Here is a 19,966-nt window from a genome sequence, read left to right as displayed (position 1 = left end):
AATCAACAATGTGACGCAAGACATCAGTAGAAGTGACAATAAAACACAGCCTTAAAATCTGTTCCTAATTTCATGAAGCCATGAACACTGAGAACCACACAGCTGAAAATGCCTGCAGATTCTGAAAGTGCATGCAGGAAATCAACAGTGAGTCTTAAAACAGAAGATAAGACATTTATTTTGACGTGCAAAATTGATAATGACATTGCTATCAATACAATCTTTTTAATCACACCCTTTGACATAAGGTAAGAAAGTCTGACATGCAATGGAGGTGTGACAGACTGTGTAGCTGCGCTGTGGAAGTAGCTGAAGTGGAGATACTGCAGTAACCTGCAGAGGTGTTATATTACCAACCAATCAGCAGTGTTCTTTTAAGAATTTGAGGCAGTGATGCAGTTGTGTTGAAGCTAAAAACCTGTCTAGATATATTTATATCCTCACTGCAACTCAATCTGGAACCGATAAGGGAATCGATAAAGAATCAGATCGATACGTGTAATCGATGATGCCATCTATATTCATTTCTGTCCCTCTTCCTGTTATTTGAGATGGCAGTTGTCATGAATATCTCTCTTATGTGGGTGAGATATTTCTGCTCATGTATGTGACTTGTGGGTTCTTACAACTTTAAATGTGCTATTGTACTATACTTGCTTGCTATAAGTGTAGTACAATAGTTAAAGTACTGTTGTACTATAGATGAGTGCAATAGACCATAGATTTTCATCATTGCTCTTTTATCAGTCGGATAACCACTGAATGAAGTACTCTCTTTTTTTTTTGTGGTCACACTGCAACAACCGTGGACATCAAAGGGTAAAAAGAATGGTAAAGTGGTGGTTGTTATGAAGGAGTGAAACCAAAACACAGAGTAATAGACAGGCAATGAAGTTCAGGGTTTACTGACATCGTATGAAAGAGCAACCAGCCGGCACCAGCTCCACTTCAGCATTCACATCAATGGTGAGAGTTCAAACATTAGAAAGTCCCTAGGAGGTGCTTTCCTGTCCAGAACAACCATCTCTTTAGCACTTTAATATCTAACACTTCTGAGAAATCCCAGAGTAATCAGGCTTAATAAATGAATAAATATAAGACTAAATATTATATGTACTGCTTGTACTTATCCGAGAGCTTTTAATCATGTGGCAAAGTTGAGATTTGAGATTTAAAGATTTATTTTGGATATGTGTGAATACATGATAAAAACCATAAATAATTCAAGACGTTTAAAAAAAAAAAAAAAAAGAGAACCAACATATTAATCCACAATATTCGAAAAGGTGTAGGAAGAAGCATAAACTTATTTAATTCCTACCCCTTCTTCACTACCCAGTCTTAACCGTTATTTACAGCCTGTAAAACACCAGTACTTCCATTCCCATGATTGTTATCACATTTGAAAATAAATACAAAAATATAAACAAACAATTAATAAACAGTGAAAGCTCCTTTTTCCCAGTGCCTTTTCCTTCATGTGCCTCGTGAAAACCATGTTTGATATTAAATAAATATAAAAATCCATCCATCCATCCATCCATCCATCCATCCATCCATCCATCCATCCATCCATCCATCCATCCATCCATCCATCCATCCATCCATCCATCCATCCATCCATCCATCCATCCATCCATCCATCCGTCCATCCATCCATCCATCGTCCGCCGCTTATCCGTTCCCGGGTCGCGGGGGCAGCAGCCTCAACAGCGATGCCAAGACTTCCTTCACCCCAGACACTTCCTCCAGCTCTTCCTCCAGCTCTTCCGAGGGGAGTCCGAGGCGTTCCCAGGCCAGCCAGGAGACATAGTCTCTCCAGTGTGTCCTGGGTCTTCCCGGGGTCTCCTCCCGGAGGGACATGCCTGGAACACCTCCCTAGGGAGGAGGGACATGCCTGGAACACCTCCCTAGGGAGGCGTCCAGGAGTATCCGGTACAGATGCCCAAGCCACCTCAGCTGACTCCTCTCAATGTGAAGGAGCAGCGGCTCGACTCCGAGCTCCTCCCGGGTGACCGAACTCCTCACCCTATCTCTAAGGGAGCGTCCAGCCACCCTGCGGAGGAAACTCATCTCGGTCGCTTGTATCCGCGATCTTGTCCTTTCGGTCACTACCCAAAGTTCATGACCATAGGTGAGGGTAGGTGCGTAGATTGAGCGGTAAATCGAGAGCTTTACCTTTCGACTCAGCTCCTTCTTCACCACGACGGTCCGGTACATCGACCGCATAACTGCGGACGCTGCACCGATCCGTCTGTCAACCTCACGCTCCATCGTTCCCTCACTTGTGAACAAGACCCCGAGATACTTGAACTCCTCCACCTGAGGCAGGACTTCTCCACCCACTCGGAGAAGGAACGCCACCCTTTCCCGGGGGAGAACCATGGCCTCGGTCTTGGAGGTGCTGATTCTCATCCCGTCGCACTCGGCCTCAAACCGGTCGGATGAAGCCAACAGGACAACGTCATCCGCAAAAAGCAGAGACGAAAATCCTGAGGTTCCCAAACCGGATCCCCTCCGGCCCCTGGCTGCGCCTAGAAATCCTGTCCATAAAAATTATGAACAGGACCGGTGACAAAGGGCAGCCCTGCCGGAGTCCAACATGCACCGGGAACAAGTCTGATCTACTGCCAGCAATGTGAACCAGACTCCTGCTCTGATCATACAGAGACCAGACAGCCCTTAGTAGAGGGCCCCCGGACCCCAGACTCACTCAGCACCCCCCACAGAATGGCACGAGGGACACGGTCAAATGCCTTCTCCAGATCCACAAAACACATGTAGACTGGTTGGGCAAATTCCCATGAACCCTCGAGCACCCTGCGGAGGGTGTAGGGCTGGTCCAGTGTTCCACGACCGGGACGAAAACCGCATTGTTCCTCCTGAATCCGAGGTTCAACTATCGGCCGTAATCTCCTCTCCAGTACCCCGGCGTAGAGGCTGAGAAGTGTGATCCGCCTATAGTTGGACCACACTCTCCGGTCCCCCTTTTTAAAGAGAGGGACCACCACCCCGGTTTGCCACTCCAGCGGCACTATCCCCTTCCTCCATGCAATGTCGCAGAGGCGTGTCAACCAAGACAGCCCTACGACATCCAGAGACTTGAGGTACTCAGGGCGAATCTCATCCACCCCCGGTGCCAGTGAGGAGCTTATGAACCACCTCCCATCTCTCTGCTTCCTCAGTGGAAGGTATGTCAGTCTGGTTGAGGAGATCCTCGAAGTATTCCTTCCACCAGGGGCGTAATGCCCCAGACAACATAATGTAGCTCCTAGGATCACTCGGGCACACAAACCCCTCCACCACAGTAAGGTGGCGGTTCAAGGAGGGGTAAATATAAAAATAATAAGATAAAAAGTCCTCGACCCATAAAGACATCATGTCTAAACAGCTACCTTTTTATTTAAATTAATGTTTCATGCAGTAAGATTTCAATATCTTACACTTTGATAAACATTAAATGAATCAATGCATCATAATTTGAAGCTTTCAAATATTTAAAATCTTCATTCGCACACTAATTTTGACTGTCGTCCACTGAGGGCATTAAAAGCCACGAGAGGTACGACGCTGGTCTCTTTAGTGTGGTGAAAGAAACTTCTCATATTAAGGGCAGTTTAGTCACCTTGCTGCTCCATCTGCAGCTTCATGATGTGCTCACTCATTTTCCAGATACAGGCATGAAATGATTATGAAACAACTAGCCTCTGGGCACAGACTTGCAAAAGGCCTCCCACTCAACCTATCGAGGACTAAAGCACCTTGACAGAAGACGACACACAACAAACAATTTGCTGTTGATCCCCATCACTGCTCATATTTTCCATCACTTTGCAGTTTGTCTTTGTCCAAAACTATTTAAGTCTAATTTTGATGGGTGTAGATCTCTGCCCCATCTGGTTTTTTTGTTTAATATTGGGACATTTGTTGCCTTTCTGTTTGTGATGTGTATTGTAAGTATAGGATATGATACTGTATTTGGTTCAATATTAAGTGGTGTTGCTGTATAATTCATACATTATACATGGTATACATAGTATCCATCAAATTAAAGGCCAAAATCAGTTGGAAAGACAGATCCATCCCTAAACACAGCAGATGTTCATTATTGTCAGGATTTTGGGCGAATAAAAGGAGAAAGAAATAAGTGTAAGAGAACAAACAACACAAGGCACCAATCATCCTGGAAAATATGACAGAACACCCACTACATATAGCACAAAGTCATGACTTTTTCTCAGTCAGAACTAAAAATGAGCTGTTCCCTGTTGGGCGCAGATTGTATGGGTGGTCACCTTGTTGCCTGACAGCCTGGGCTTCCGGCTCAGAGTAATGAAGAGACAGGAGCATGGCAACAAAAGCACAGCGATTGCGGTTGTGACCCTCTGCTTCGAGATGACCTGTGACCTTACGAATGCCAATTTCTGCATGACCCTTGTTCTCTGCCAATCAAAATATCGCTGGAGAGGCAACATGTGCGCTCACACACACACACATGCGCACACACGCGCACACACACAGAGAAGACACTTTTGTTATTTGGCAGACTAACTTTGTTCATTCTTCTTGATAATGGGCGTAATGGAAATACAGAAAACAATTATATCCATGCATGGCTCCATCTCTCACCTGAAGAGAGCATTCAAATCCAGCTATGTTATTCTCCCCCTCTCCCTGAAATATTTAGATCACAAAGATGGGGTCTCGAAGCATGAAGCGTGTTGCACTTGCAGGCTGAAACCACGGCTGAACTTCAAGAGCGCTAATCAGTGTTGCATAGCTTTTGTGTAAAAGTACACGACACACCTGCTGGCAGGAAATACCAAGCTAATTTGCATTTTTATTTGATTTTAATAAATTCTTCAGAGGTGATGCTTTCCAAATATAGAGTATCCTCCTTCTTCTCACTGTTTGCTAGCAACAAGCAATGCAAGTTAATTTTGTTGAGTACTGTGTTTTTAATAGATCAAAGAAGAAATCTGGGGCTGTCTTGTGCAATTAAGAAGATGCATTAAGAAGAACAAAACCCTGTGGGCTGTTGTTTTTAAATGATGCCCCACTGCCTACACTGGTACATCACGATTAACGTTGCCCTTTTGTTGAGTGCGTCAGGCAGCATGCAGCGTTATGGAAGACAGACAAGTTCAGGAAATTTTTCAGTTAACCCAAAGGCTGTTTTCCGTGACATGGAGCCAGAAGACACAGCAAGAAACTTCACAGATAAGGAAAGAAGTGTGGGCAAAAAAAGAGTCTCATCCTTCTCTTTTGCATTTAAAATTAACTTCCATTCTCAAAATTTGCTTATCCAATTAACAGCTTCATCAGAAGCTAACATCATAGTTTGTTTACGGCTCCCTGTCCATTATTTCAGTATGAGCAGATGTACCAAACATACACACAGAAAAAAAACACTGAATCCTGGGTAAATTGCAATCAGCTTTATCATATCACTTTTAACGCAACGAAGCAAAATTAGAGCGAGACGAGCCCTTCTATCCAGCAGGTCATTTGGGGCTGTGTTAATTAATCCCCTCTGGAGCTAACATGAAGACTCACATTTTGTCTCTCTCTCTTTCCTTTTTGAATTTAAGCTGCTCTGCGACTTCATCTGACTTTAAACACAATCTCTACTGTGATCTTCCCCATAATCTACACATTTGGAAACAAAATCCTATCCTCACTGTCGTAATCCCAGCATGAATACCCAGTCACCATCTGCATTTAACATTAGAATATGACACAGTGTGAACCTTCCGTGATAAATTGTGGTTATGGAAAAAAGGGGGAACAAGACTATGCGTTTCATCATCAGATTTTAACATCACATCTCCTACCAGATGGCAGTTTTTAATATCAAGGGTTTTTTTGTTGATTTTTCTTTGTTTGTTTTTTCTAGCTATGTCCTTTCCGCATTATAAGATGCACTTAAAATGCTTAATTTTTTTTAAATAAATTGTCAGTGTGCCCTGTAATCAGGTTTGCCTTATGAATGAATTTCTGTTGTATTTACTGACCTCAAACCAATTGTATGTGTTAAACTGCACTCAAAAATTTGTTAAAATGTTTTAGTGCGACTTTGGTTGCGACGAAGCCGATCCGCTTGATTGGTTGTCGGATCGTTCAGCTAACAGAGGGACGTTGTATTAAAGTCGGTCCTTGGTTGGATACGGGTTGCAACGTCAGACAGCGTTAGATACTGTAACTAATTATGTAGTTTTGTTGCAACCAACCATAATCCAACATCTAGTCAATGTTACCTTACTATAATTAGACGTCAAGCCAACATTAGGTTTTTAGCATAAACCCAATTTTAAAATCTATATCATAATCCAATTCTAATCCAACCTCACACCAACTTCAGGGTTCTGCTATTGCTGACATCCATGAACCAATCAGAGAACAGGACGTAGTACGACACTTACCTCCTCCACTTTTTAATCGTGAATTTGTTGAAGACGAATGATTTAAAAACCAAGTGTATTTTTCTGTATTAGTTACAACTGAACGATATTTTGAGTTATTGTTTATGAGTTGAATAAAGTTCCCAGACTGTTTTGTTTCACTTTATATGTTTTATCATGCACCTTATAACCCCGTTAAATAAATACGGTACTCTCTGACAAGTAATTGGCCACTTTATTGGTCGATTGATTGAGTTTGTAATCTACATATTTACTAATAAAGTAAACAATTTTTAATGAAAAAACATTTTCTGTGAAGCAAAAATGTAATGACAGGCCAAATCTTAATCATTTATTTGATGTCTGGAAATATTTTTGATATCTTTAAAATGACTAAAGACAGTTTTTGAGGCCAGCAGCTGTTGTTTTCCTTTTCATATTTAGTTTTTCCTTTAATTTATAATTGCAGTTATGAGTAATATAGGAATCAAGAGTGGGTTTGACATTCATTTAGCAAGGACCATCTGAGAATCTAACCGTTGCACGTATCTACTTTAAATATTTTCAAGCTCATTTTGATCTAAAAAGACAGAGAATAATAAAGAAAGCATGGAAGAAAGTAATAAATATAACATACTCTTTGAGTCAAGGTTGTCAAGGAGAAGTGAATGTTGTTGTTTGTGACTGATTTAACAAAAGAAATGGTAACATGAAACAGACGAGTGTCACAGAAATGTATGAAATGAGCGAGACATGGTACAGTAACTCCATGTCGTGTTGTGAAGGCAGAGCATTCATGAAAACTGCATGTTTGTACCAAGGAGATGACAGAGTTGTCCTTTTATGGTTAAACACTGGTGTTTAGAAGCCATGCACATTTTCCATATATATTTTTTCATCGTGGTCACTATGGTGACAAGTGCAGTTCTATTTCTTTCTTAGATAAGGCTGCAGATTCTTTCAAATGCAGGTGAACAGCAATTCCAGAAAAGTCCTATTCCAGGTAATGTCGGGCTGCTCAAACTGTTATTTTGGTGTCTAAAATCCCCCCCAAAAACCCCAAAGGTTTTTGACTAAGCATATTTCTGAAAGAGGAATTAAAAACAAAAAAGAATCTTCAACTTTGGTCGTGGAACAAGGGTGTATGTATAGTTATGGTGAATCAGATTAAACTAATATTATCTCCAATTTAGACATTATTCATGATCACTGTGTTCCTCCTGTTACAGATGTGTAACTCACCCCAACACCCCAGCTTCTTTCTGTATTGGTAAATTCTAGTGTATTCATTTATTTTTAATTTTATTAATCTTTTTGTTGTTGTTTTCTTCACATATTCCCGAAGCTGTATTAAGATTTAAGGGGAAAAAAAGGAAGACTGGCTCTGCTGAAGGCTTAGGGACTGGACCGTCTGTGTTATTCTTGCTCAGATATTTCCTGAGCATCCCTAAAGAAGATTCTTCATCAAATGTAAACTAATTGACCAGCTGTTACAGATAATCAACATATCAGCTGCAGTGACTCAGTAAATTTACATCTCTCTAACTAATGTTTTCTCAATAATATGTGCAGGGATCACTTTTGTTCATGAGGAATTGCTCTGCATCAAGAAGACCTCTCAAACTAAACTTTTCAAATGTAGTAATGTGATATACAAATCTATCCGTCATGTATTTCATAAACCCGACGTCAAACCAAACTTCAAATCCCTCTGAGAGCAGTGCGGTTTTCCAGATACTCTTGGCTTCTCCTCGCTCCCGCTTTCTGAAAGCTCCTTGATCTTGTGTGATGCTGATGGCTGTAATTGTCGCTTGGTCCTTGGCTTCAAAAAATCTCATATCTGGAGAGTTTGAGAGCAGTGGGAAGGAGAGGCCACTGGTGGAGGTGGGTTGTGTCTGTTTGGTTCAGTCCTCTGATCCTTCAGGACACAACCAGTACTTTGGGGATAATTGCACGGTGGATCCAGTGTTCATATTAGTAATAACCCTGAAGGAGACCTTTCCTCCTGCCAATAGATGTATTTTTTCTGTGCTCTCAAGCACATCCATCTGTCATCATTTTGCGTTCAGCATGCTGCAAGGCACCTCACTTGTTCAAAGAGTGAAAAGTACAAGAGTAATTATTCTGTTTTACTGCAAACTTGCTTGATGATTCACAGTTCTTGTTGTTGCATGAAACAAACAATCCAGGAATATGGCCAATTTGCTGTAAACGCATAATGATGGTTATGTTAAGATCCCCAGCAATGTATGTTCAAAGTGCCAAATGATCAGAATATCTTATTAGATGAAGAACTATGCTGAACTTTTTTTCTTTTTACTACATTAAAGCTTAAGTTTCCATTCTAGAAATTCCAGCAATGCTGTTTAAAAATACACATTGCAAATTAAATTCCTTCATTCACAACCCAAGGTCAATCTGGTCAAATTTCACAGCTAGAATTCTCCTCAGAAGAATCACAAACTTAAGAAATGTGAAAAGTGGACATGACCAGACAGAAGTAAAGCAAGAATATGCGTGTAAAAGCATCACCAGCCTCAATATACTGGCACAAAAACCTGAGTAACACTGTTGTTTTCAGATATCAAATGCTGAGTTAATGTCCAATGTTGTTTATTTGCTTTTCTCTTTATTAGAGGGGGGCACCTGTGAGGTAATTGCTGCTCACAGATGCTGTAATAAGAATCGTATTGAGGAACGGTCACAGACGGTCAAGTGTTCTTGTCTGCCAGGGAAAGTGGCAGGAACCACCAGAAACAGGCCTTCGTGTGTTGACGGTGAGTGTTTTAGCAATATAAGAAACAGTAAACTATCAGTTTATTCTGCACTACTGTCCTGTAGTCACATAGAGGAAAAAGCTATTAAACTGAAGCATATTTCTACAGCGGTGATAAGACTGTTTTCTTTTGTTTAATCCACCAAACTGTTACTGTTTTTTATTAAAAAAGTTAAATCCTGCTTTGTTGTTTTGGAGATACAGAGACTTGCAGTCAGACATGCCATGCCTTGCACCAAATAAGATGACATTAGCTGGTCTCTGACAGACAGTGGAATATATCAGCAGTGGTAGGCTTTACCCCAAATAAGATAGTCAAACACAACTACTGAGTGTAGCACACCCCAGGGAAGAGGAAAGAAAGAAAATAGTGTAATGCAATGAGATTAAAACCAAATAGATGTAAACATATCTTATAAAAATTTCTTGTTGGTTACACACATGCTTTGACAAATATCCGCAACATAGCCTCAGTCCCTTTGTGGAGATGGATTAGGTGCTGGAGTGTGACACGACTTAGACATATATTGGCTCTAGGAAACCTCTCACCTACAGCTTTTATCTTAAATCCTTTTGCAAATATTACTGCAATCTCTGTGCAGAAGGGGGGAATGTGAGGTCTGTCAGTGTCAGCTGTGACAGGTTCTTTTTCTCTGTAGCACATTACAAGCCATTTACTTTCTACTTACCCTGTATTTAAAGCTATTTTCCTTTCCCGATGGCAGGTGTGTGGTGTGAATTAAAGTCGAGTTGGAGTCACACCTACCAGACTTCTCACTCATTGGAAAGCCAAAGTTTCAATCTCTACATTTATATTTCATGGCATAAAAAATAAAAAGCTTCCGTACGAAGCGTGTGTTTTACATTCCAATTTGTCTGTATTTTATTTTTTTCTAGTGAAGGGTAAATCCATTCAGTCGGGGGCTATCAGATGTTAGAGACTCTCTGGATTATATAACCAGCATTTTTACATAGATTTGCCATGTTGATTGGTTAATATTGGGATTTTTACTGCAGGACAAAAAACAGTCTTTTTGGCGGCTTAGCATTAAAAAGTGTCACAATTAGCAGCACAAATGCAGCAGCAGAGCATCAAAACCAAGAGCACCATTCTACAATCATAGATGGGCTGGTTTTCTCTGAATAATTGGTTTCAAAATGTTTTGGTAAACCCAGAAATGTATGATCAACTTAGTGCCTAGGTGCTGCGATTGTAAAGCAACCCCAAATACTCACCCTTCCACCATTATGCATGACAAATGTGGCACTGTGCATTATTGCTAGAAATCTCTGTTTTGGTCTCTGCTGTAAAAAGGAAATGGTTCCAAATCCTTGCAGTTTGCTTAAACACAGTTTTGCAAATCTAAGGATTTATAATTTTCTTGTTTCTTATTTTCCTCTTTTTTACTCATGCACTAGTTTTTGTGAAATCAGTAATGACACACTCTAGCATTTCTTTTTTGTCATCTAGTTCTATTTATTTTGAAGGCCTGGTAAGGAGAAGGTGATATTTTTTATATCTTATATTCTGTTACATAAATACAGCATTTTTGCTTGTGCACTTTTTTCTTTTCTTTTTTGTTTTTTACATGATTTCAGATGCATTTCAATGGACCTTGTTGTGTGAGATTATATCCAAGGAATATGTTGTATACATATTTACTCAGATGAATTGCATATCTTGTAAAAATAAAAATAATTAACCATTTTATTTTTTTTAAACTGAGGAAACATTGAAACAGAGTGACCTTATGATAAATTACCTTTAAATGCTAAACTGTGCTCTGCATAATGTTGAACATACTTATGATGTCTTTTCTCTTGTCTTTGATACTTAGCGTCCATAGTCATTGGGAAGTGGTGGTGTGAGATGGAGCCCTGCTTAGAAGGGGAAGAATGCAAGACACTGCCTGACAATTCGGGCTGGATGTGCTATGCTGGGAACAAGATTAAAACCACAAGGGTAAGATAACCTCTCTTGACTACGAGACATTGCTCTGCATGCACAATAATGAGGCTAACTGTGCTCCTCATGATTCACTGTATTGTTGAACATTGTGGTGGCGGGTGTGGTTTAATGTAGTGACAGGGCACAGAGACGGGGCTCGGATTCATGGACCAGTGCCAGATGAGAGTGATTAACGCAGCTGTGGAGCATTGTTAAGCAGTCTCCTGCATATAGCTGCACCATCGTGTTTAAGTCCTGGAAAAACATTACACAATCAGGTCACAGATCACACATCTAGATGCCAAATCCAAGTCAACTCTTCACAGAGAGTATTAGTGACTTATTGTGGTTCAATAACTGGTCAGAAAGAGCCATTCACGCCAAGAACTAAATTTAGTTTAGTAATTACAGTAACTGTAGATAGTTGTAAATATCATTCCAATTTAAGTGAATAGCAAAGCTTCTATTATAAAACATAATTACTCGACAGTGGAGACACTTACTTCATTGTTAAGTTGTCTTTCATGTTATACTGTAGCTCTTGGTGTGAACAGTCGTTTTTGATCATTTGGTGAACCACACATTTATCTTTCAGATTTATCCTTCAGATAAATATGTGATTTGAAAAAAACACATAAAAGCTGCCCTTACAATGTGGCTGAACCTCAAACATGGATATTTGAAACTTCTCTTGTTTTCACATCTTGTTTTTATCAATTTTATAGTAAAAATAGCGTGCATTCTCTCCTCCCACTGTGAAGCAAATGTTTAAGAAAGGCCCCCAGTTCCTAAAAAGATTTACAGTTGTGGGAAAAAAGGTATCCCATCTTGAAATTATGATCTCCTATTGATCAAAGTTAATTTTACTAATGAAGATTTTTTTTTAATACTTTGTTGGCTGAGATTTTGTATTAAATTACGAACTTTAAAACAATAGTAGCTTTTTGAGGAAAAAAAGGGGAAAAAATGCAGCTATATGAGGTAACAAGAAAAAACAACATATCTAATAACTTGAAGAGGAAAACTAACAATACTATTTTAAACATTTTTTTTGATTAGGATATATCAAAAATGAAAAGGTGTTATCACCACTACATGCAAAATATGCATGCCATTATTCCCAGGTAGCACATTCATCCTTCTGCAGTCTCCCATACTTTAGATGTCTATCACTGTATCTACTCAATAACTAACATTAGGTGGTTCCATACTAAGCCATTGCCTTGTTATGGCATTTTTCATCACTACTATGTATATTTTTAAGAGGTATGTGTCAGTTTTGGGCTGCATTAATCCATGTTCCTGAAAAGAAAGTAAATGTAATATTATAGGACAGGATTTCTCTCTTTTTCCCGCTGAACTTCTTGATAAGATTGAAGAACAGGGCATCCTTGGAAAACATGCACCTGATTAGCAGTGCAATGACCACAGCCTCTCTAGCTCTTAAGCTGAACAACACAATGTCTGAACATTTTTCTGGGTTCATGAAAAACCCTTTTGTGAGTTTATGAAAAACCTAAAATATCTCTCCATGATTGTGAGGATGTAGAAATGTGTGTGTTTATTATATCCCTATTATATTATTATATCCCCACCACTCCTGTTCATTCTCAATTATCTCCCAATTCTCTTTTACATATTTTCTTAAAAGGCCTCTCAGTCCAACAATATAACTGCATAATTTACCAAAATCTTGAGAAAATTGGTTTATGTTCTGATGAATATGTTAGTGGTACATCATATTTTTTGGTCACAGTATCTTCAATTTTCATCTAAAAAATAACGCCAGAGTTGAAGATACCTCTAAAAGTCCTGTTGGGCACAAGGGCACATCTCTTCGACATGTTTTTAGGGTCTTTAAGTTCCTGACTATCGAATAGTAAGCACATTACTGTGGCTCCTTGTTTCACGTAACACTTGTTTTAATGATGGGCTAGAATTGAACTCTTAAGCTTATCAATATTAAGGGTTTCCACATTATAGAGCACATAAGAATGGATAAACTTGGACCTATCAGCTCAGTATGGATGAGGAAAAACATTTGATTTCTTAGGATGTGGGGTTTTTCTACAAAGTTATGGAAAAATTTGACTGCCATGAGAAAGTGATTAATATTATCAAAACATTGTATTAATTGTTGCTGGCAGAACTAAACGTTAATAGGGGTCTTTCTGGACCTTTATCTATAAATTGGCTGTCGCTAACCCAGTGCTTTTTAATTTATTTATTAAGCTGCTTGCAGACTTTAACTCTAGAGGGTATCATAATAAGAGGTTCAGAGTACAAAATATGCCTTCATGCAGATGATGTCCTGGTTTGCCTGATGAATCCAGAGACTGGTCTCCTTATCCTGAGTCTGCTTTCCTCAGAGAAATACTGACTGATGGTCATCTATCCAGAAAGTCCAAGTTTCCTCCACTCTTTTGGTTAAAGTAGTTGTATGTATTTTGTAGTCTGGATTCAAGATGCTAATGGGTCTGTGTACTATTGGTATCCCTCAAAATGTTGTTCCATTTGTTACCAATGCAGGATTTTAAGGATGAAATTGCCCTATCGTTTCCTTCAAATGATGTTTATTTGGATAATTCCCCTTGTACTAGTTCCCCAAAGAAGGTACTGTAGATCTTGTTGGTGAAGGAATTCTTTAGATGCACATTACGAGTCTGCCTCATAATATCTTTGCTTTGATCCTCGAAGCCTTTTCTCTACTTTGTCGCTCTAGATCTTATTTATTTATTGTTTTCTTGGGCTCATTTGCAGAAGTAATTATGGATCTTTATTTCTGCTTTATTGTTGTTCAAGGTCTGAAAAAGGTTTTTGCAAGTCCAGAAGCCTGCTTATAATTTAGGTTTAAGGAACATCCACCTGTATGTTAGACCCCTCGTCCCAATTAGACTCTTTAGGGCGGTGGTTTTCAACCCCAGTTCTAGAGAGCCACTGCCTTGCATGTTTTAGATGTTTCCCTGCTTTAACACACCTGCTTCAAATGGGTTATTACCACACTGGTACAGACTGAAGACCCAGACTAATGGTGATTGATTGTTTAAAAGACGACAATTGAGAAACACTAGACACTAGTCTAGTGGTTAGTGAGGTGGGTTTGGGCCCGGTTGCCATCTGTGAACCACTTTGATTGCCCTAATTGCTCCCTGTAAAAATGCTCTAACTTGTGATGGGTTAAAAATCAGAGAAGAATTTCAGTGTGTTTCATAAGATATATAAAAAAGATGATTAAATTCTATCCCTTATTAACTCCTCAGTACTTGACCAGATCGATCTGTCATAATGAACTGGTTCTATACCACATTCCCTTAAATACTAAACTACTCTTGATTTAAACCAATTACGGACTTATATCTAACCTTCTTTCTTTGTTTAAATCTAGTCTTTGTCTTTGTCTTTAATCACCTAATTCCACATTTGCATTGTAAGAGTTTTGCATGAAGTATATTAATCTGAATTTAGAGTGCATCAGAGTATTGAAACCACTTTAGGTAATGTCACAAATTACTATAATTATTACCTCTGGTTCTGTTGGATCGCAGTGGTGCATTTTACACCACTGACCACAGCTTTTTATTGCAAAGACCCAAACTCTTAATTGGGATTAAATGTTCTATTTTGGGCTGGTTATAGTCATATTCATCTGAAAGAGTTCAGTTTGGCCATATAAATTGTAATGACTTGATGCATTCCAGTGTTAGCTATGGTGTTCCACAGGGTTCTGAACTTGGACCAATTTTGTTGACTATGTATGTGCTTCATTTAAAGAATATAATCAGAAATCATGACATAACATGGCCAATCCACTACTATGTGACGAAACCAAGCTCTACTGTATATGAAGCTGCATAACACTAATTCATTTCTGTAATTTGGTTGTAATTTTAATTTCAAGTCGTTTAAGTCAAATGCAAAACAGAGTGGCTTTCTACTATCTTTGTAACATTTCAAAAAATTACAAAGATCCTTTCCAATTCCAACATGGTCCTATGCTTGTTACATCAAAGCTGGGCCACTGCAATGCTACTTTACCTGCATGTCAAAATAATTCTCTGAAAATGCTTCAGCTGATCCAAAAAGCTGCTGCTAGAGTTCTGACTGTTACTGCCGACAAACATTCTGCTATGTCTCATGTTCTAACTTCTCAAATTAGTTACCTGTTCAGTTTAGGGAAATGTACAAAATTCTCCTCGTAAAGTCCTAAATGTCCCTAAATGGCCCCATTATCATGATGAGCTCATTGCTGCATATCAACCATGCAAGTACACTTAGCTGTCAGTCTGCAGGCTTGCTTGTAGTCCCCAGAGTGTCCAAAATTGTAGTTTTTAGCTTTTAAGCTCCTTTCCTGTAGAACCATCTGCCAGTCGGGGTATAGAACTTTAACACACTCTGCTTTTAAGACTACGTAAGATCTTCCTTTGTGTTAGAGAATATCATTAATTCACTGATTTTTATGTTTTTGTTTTGATATGTCTTATTACGTTTTTACTCTCAATCGTATGTTTTCATTTCTTAAAATTTTTTTAAATGATTTTACTCAATGTTTTCTTTTATTATTTGCTGTTTTTATGGTTTGTATTATTCTGTAAAGAACGTTGAGTTGTGCTTGGGTTTGAAAGAGGCTTATAGAGCTGAAGCTGAAGTTAAAGTAAATGAATACCAATGCCAGGAAGTCGATGAAAAGTAATTGACATGTGCAAGGTATAAAGGTATCCAAAGGTATAAATAAAGTCCACGTCTTAAAGCCCAAACATCTACATTTTGTGAATGCAGTAAAAGAAACTCTCTAGTCCTCACCAGGTCTTCAGTTTAGACAACTGCAACCTCAGATGGATAAAAGCACCTCTCTTATTACACCATATTCTTTTTTTGTTTTTTCGTTAAATTAAGCCAAAATGTAAACATGGTGTGTGAAAAGCTTAAAACACTCCCAATAATTGCAAAGGAATTAAGAAAATAGAAAGTGTATTATTGATTACTTCATCAACAAGTGTGACCACCTCTATAAAAGCAAAAGTTTGGGATGTTTTCTAGTCTGGAGCATTCATGTGTATGTTAGCCGAGTAACAAGGAAAAATGACAACAGCAACAGTCTTAGAGAAGTAATTGTTGCTGCTCAACCATCTGGGAAGGGTTAAAGCGAGTGTGTTTAAACATTCAAGACACCAACCTTTCCAGTAGCAGATGTTCCAGGAAGCTCAACACAAGTCCAGACTGTGCAATGCTCAAAAAAAAAGAAAAAAGGAAAAATGAAAGCAGACGAAGAAAAGGCACAAGATCTTGAGATCTGTAAGTTACATGGCCATCTATCTGAAAGCCAAAGCTTGGCCAGAATCTTCTCATGCAACAGGACAACATTCTCAAGCATACCCATTAAGTTTACAACAGAATTACTGAAAAAGTGAATAATCAAAGTGCTGAAATTAGAAAGAGAAAGTCCAACCTGCTAGAAATATTATGGCAAGACTCTAAGATACCCTGAATAAACTGTAGCATCATCATAAAGAAGAGTGGGCCTAATGTCCTTCACAATGTGAGCACCTGACATCATACAGATATGGATAACTTCAAGCTATGGTCACTAAAGGTGGTCACACAAGCCATTGAATTATTAACTGTACATAGTTTTCCCACACTGTGTTTTGGCATCTCAGGTTGATTGTAGTTAAATAAAATAATGACATGGTGTATTTCTGTATGGTGGTGCTTTGGTAGGAGGATTTAAAGTAATGTACCATAATAATGGCTGTTGCATTAACAAAACACCACAGTTATTGGATTTCACTGCCAATACACTTGTTAGAAATACTGTCTAACTTTCTATTTCTTCCGTCCTCTCATTTTCAGAACACTCAGCCATACACTACATCAACATATTAACCGTTTGCGGGAAGGATGGAAGTAAATACCTCTAGATCCAAGGTCAGCATTTCCATATGTGCTGCAACGCCAACGTAATTCGCTCCTCTCAATTTTCTTACCTGCTTGGTGTAAAAGACAACAAACAGAATAATTTGTGTGATATTTATGGCTTTCTTTCTCTTTTCAGCAATGTCATTGGGCCAATTATCACAAGAGACAATGAACCTATTGTTGCTTCAAGAAATGTGAACACTTTCAAATAAAAGTTTAAAAAGATGTAGAAACACTAAGCACATCTTGCTCAAGGCTCCCAAAATACCGACGCTCCAAGCAGCCTGCGGGGAACTTCATCATAACCTTGTAATGAATCTTTTTTCATCATTTTTTTCCCCCCAACTTTGAGATGAAGCATGACTGTCTGTGCATTTGGATTAATATTTGCAGAGTAACTGACAGCCCTTTTCAGACATTAGTGAGAAGGATGTAAAGCACCAAACAAGAGAGGAATCTATCAAAAAACATGGATTGAGAAAACACAGAAGCTGAAAGCCCTCAGGATTTTATTTTCTCTTTGTAATATTGTACATAAATTGTTTGTCCTTTTCAGTGTACATGAACTTAATTTGTGGTGATGGTGAATCTAAACTCTTCTTATAAACAAAACCCAACACAGTCGGAGGTTGATGAGATCATCTACATCATGTTAAGATGAAACAGTCATTAAGGAGAAGTTTTAAAAATACAGTTTGTGTGTTCTGACATACCATTGGTTTGTATGGTACGTGTACACCTTTGATCACCTCTTAAATGGCTTTACCAGTTTGATTTGGTAATGTGCCATCAGTAGGTTATTTTCGATACTTGAAATGCCTTATTTGTGTGAAATCATTCAAATGATGTACATATGAAGTCATTTATGGACATGTGATGAATTCTAATAAAGTTATTGTTCCTGTTACCTATGGGAGTGTGTTTGTGTCATGTTACTGGAACGTGAACAGACACTTATAATCCAATCCATTTTACCAACAAATGTGCAGCTACAACTATATGCAACCAAATAATCAACGGATACATACAACGTGCCTTGTTCAGACTCGGTGTTCCCAGCTTTCCTCAGAATTTCAGAGTATCTCTACGGGACATGGGAGTTAAAGATATCCTGAACCGTGGCCAAATGTTTCCAACCCACCTTTGCCAAATGAATGTTGTGTATTGTCCAGCATCATCTGCACCACCTGATCCAACTCAACCAGATGGTGATCAGTTGACAGTTCAAATTGTGTAATTGAGTGTCCAACTCACACGATCACTGATCTGATGGCAGAATTACAAAAACAGTCATCGACTTACAGCACAGGGTGTTCAGAGAATTTATGTATGAATAAACAGTCTTACAGAGCACCGCTCTGATTAAACTCGCAAATATTCCCGGTTTCACTCCTAACGGCCACATGTGCACAGAGAGAATTGGAATTACAGCTTGGCCCGATTAGGAAAGATGCACTGCCGCACGGTTCAACTGGGATATTTTGAAATGAATTAAAAATTGAAAATGTGCCATTTTGTGTTACCCTGTTGTCTCTAGTTACATACCTCAGCAGTCCTTAAAATCAAACCAATCCACTCTTTTCAATTATTTAGGAAACTGTATTCAAAATATAAACACAATGTAATTCATAATGCACAACATGGTCCGCTGACAGAGTTCTGAAATCATACTTCAACACAGCCAAGTGCTAGTTGCATTATTTAGTGAGGCCATTATTCAACTTCAGTGATAAATGGCATACACTACTCCAGTCATGGTTACCGCAGCCATCTAAGCTTTTGGATAGTACATATCATTACCTTGCAGTCTAATAAATCTCCAAGGTTCCACTGGAAATTCAAAAAAATAAGGTTGTTCAGGCGAAGAATTGACATATAGCCTCTGTGTGTTGTTTTTATCCTATTGGTACCGTGGAGGGAAAAGTGTCTCCTCAGTACACGATGTTATTAGAAGACTTATAATAACCCTCAGCAGTGCACTGACATTGGCGCTGACATTGGCGCTAAGCATTATCACTAGAGATTGAAGCTCTTGGAAAAAATACAAAACTGGTACGTGTTTCATGGAGAGGTCAGAAGTCACGCCCTTCAAAACAGCCAATGACTGCAAGTCCTACGGCATTTCTTTTTTTTTTTTTAAACGGCTGGAAAGAATACAGGACAGAACATTGCTTTTGATCACTATCAAACTGGCACCCCCACCCTTTTGTTCGTTCTGAAACAGATGCAACCATAACACATGAGTGATCATCACGCACGACTTAAAAAATGAAGGGAAAGACTAATCAAATATTTAAGTACCGGTAATTTATATTATCATGTCAAAATGTAAAATGTAATACCAAAAGAGAAAGCTATTGGATAGGACGGGCCTTGCAATGAAAGGTTTTGTTGAGTCCTTTGTCCATAACTCAACGAGTTGGAAACTCATGGAAGGACACAGGAATAAGATGTTCTCAGCAACTTGTCTGAGATTTATCAGCTCTTTAGATGTACATGAGGGCCAAAGCTTTCTAGTGGTAGTTTTCTGAGGATTCATGGGTAAACTGTAAGTATCTGTCTACACAGTATATTATAATAGTGCTAATAGAAATTCAGCTTATGCTGTAGTCTTTTACCTGAATGACTTGGTAGGACCTTGATTGTGACGACCAGATGATTAAGCACTGCATTGTATATTTCTAAGAAAATAATATATATCTAATCTCAACATTTTTCACGTTGACCTTGAACACTGGGTCTTTTTGTGTTCATATTTCTTTATTCCCATGCATATCGGAGTAGCTTTAGGCAACACAGCTATTTGGTTAGGATGGCGCTTCGAATCACCTTGCTGTTGAATTGTGCTATACTGTATGTATAAACTGCCTTGCCTGGCCTAAGATTGGGACAAGATTGTGATTTTGAAGTCTGAAGTCTGTTTAA

General features: G+C 38.8%; 1 protein-coding gene across 3 annotated transcripts in view; it reads left to right on the top strand.

The window, feature by feature from the left end:
• LOC133456283 (chemokine-like protein TAFA-1) overlaps positions 1-17,939 on the top strand; it is a 33,994-nt gene extending 16,055 nt beyond the window's left edge. For 2 of the 3 annotated variants that reach the window (XR_009783787.1, XR_009783788.1), the window contains exons 3-6: positions 9,038-9,178; positions 11,016-11,140; positions 16,976-17,082; positions 17,178-17,939. Coding sequence is in view for 1 of the 3 variants with exons in the window: in XM_061734748.1 (XP_061590732.1) it covers positions 9,038-9,178; positions 11,016-11,140; positions 16,976-17,008 (299 nt within the window). In the remaining 2 variants the exon portion in view is untranslated. The remainder of the gene's footprint in view (positions 1-9,037; positions 9,179-11,015; positions 11,141-16,975; positions 17,083-17,177) is intronic. The other variant, XM_061734748.1, reaches the window with a different exon arrangement.
• The last annotated feature ends 2,027 nt before the right edge of the window (positions 17,940-19,966 follow it).

Source organism: Cololabis saira, chromosome 12, assembly GCF_033807715.1.
Source record: "Cololabis saira isolate AMF1-May2022 chromosome 12, fColSai1.1, whole genome shotgun sequence".
Classification (NCBI taxonomy): domain Eukaryota; kingdom Metazoa; phylum Chordata; class Actinopteri; order Beloniformes; family Belonidae; genus Cololabis; species Cololabis saira.
Note: the sequence above shows the minus strand (reverse complement) of the source record. Positions and strands in the feature narration are given on the sequence as shown.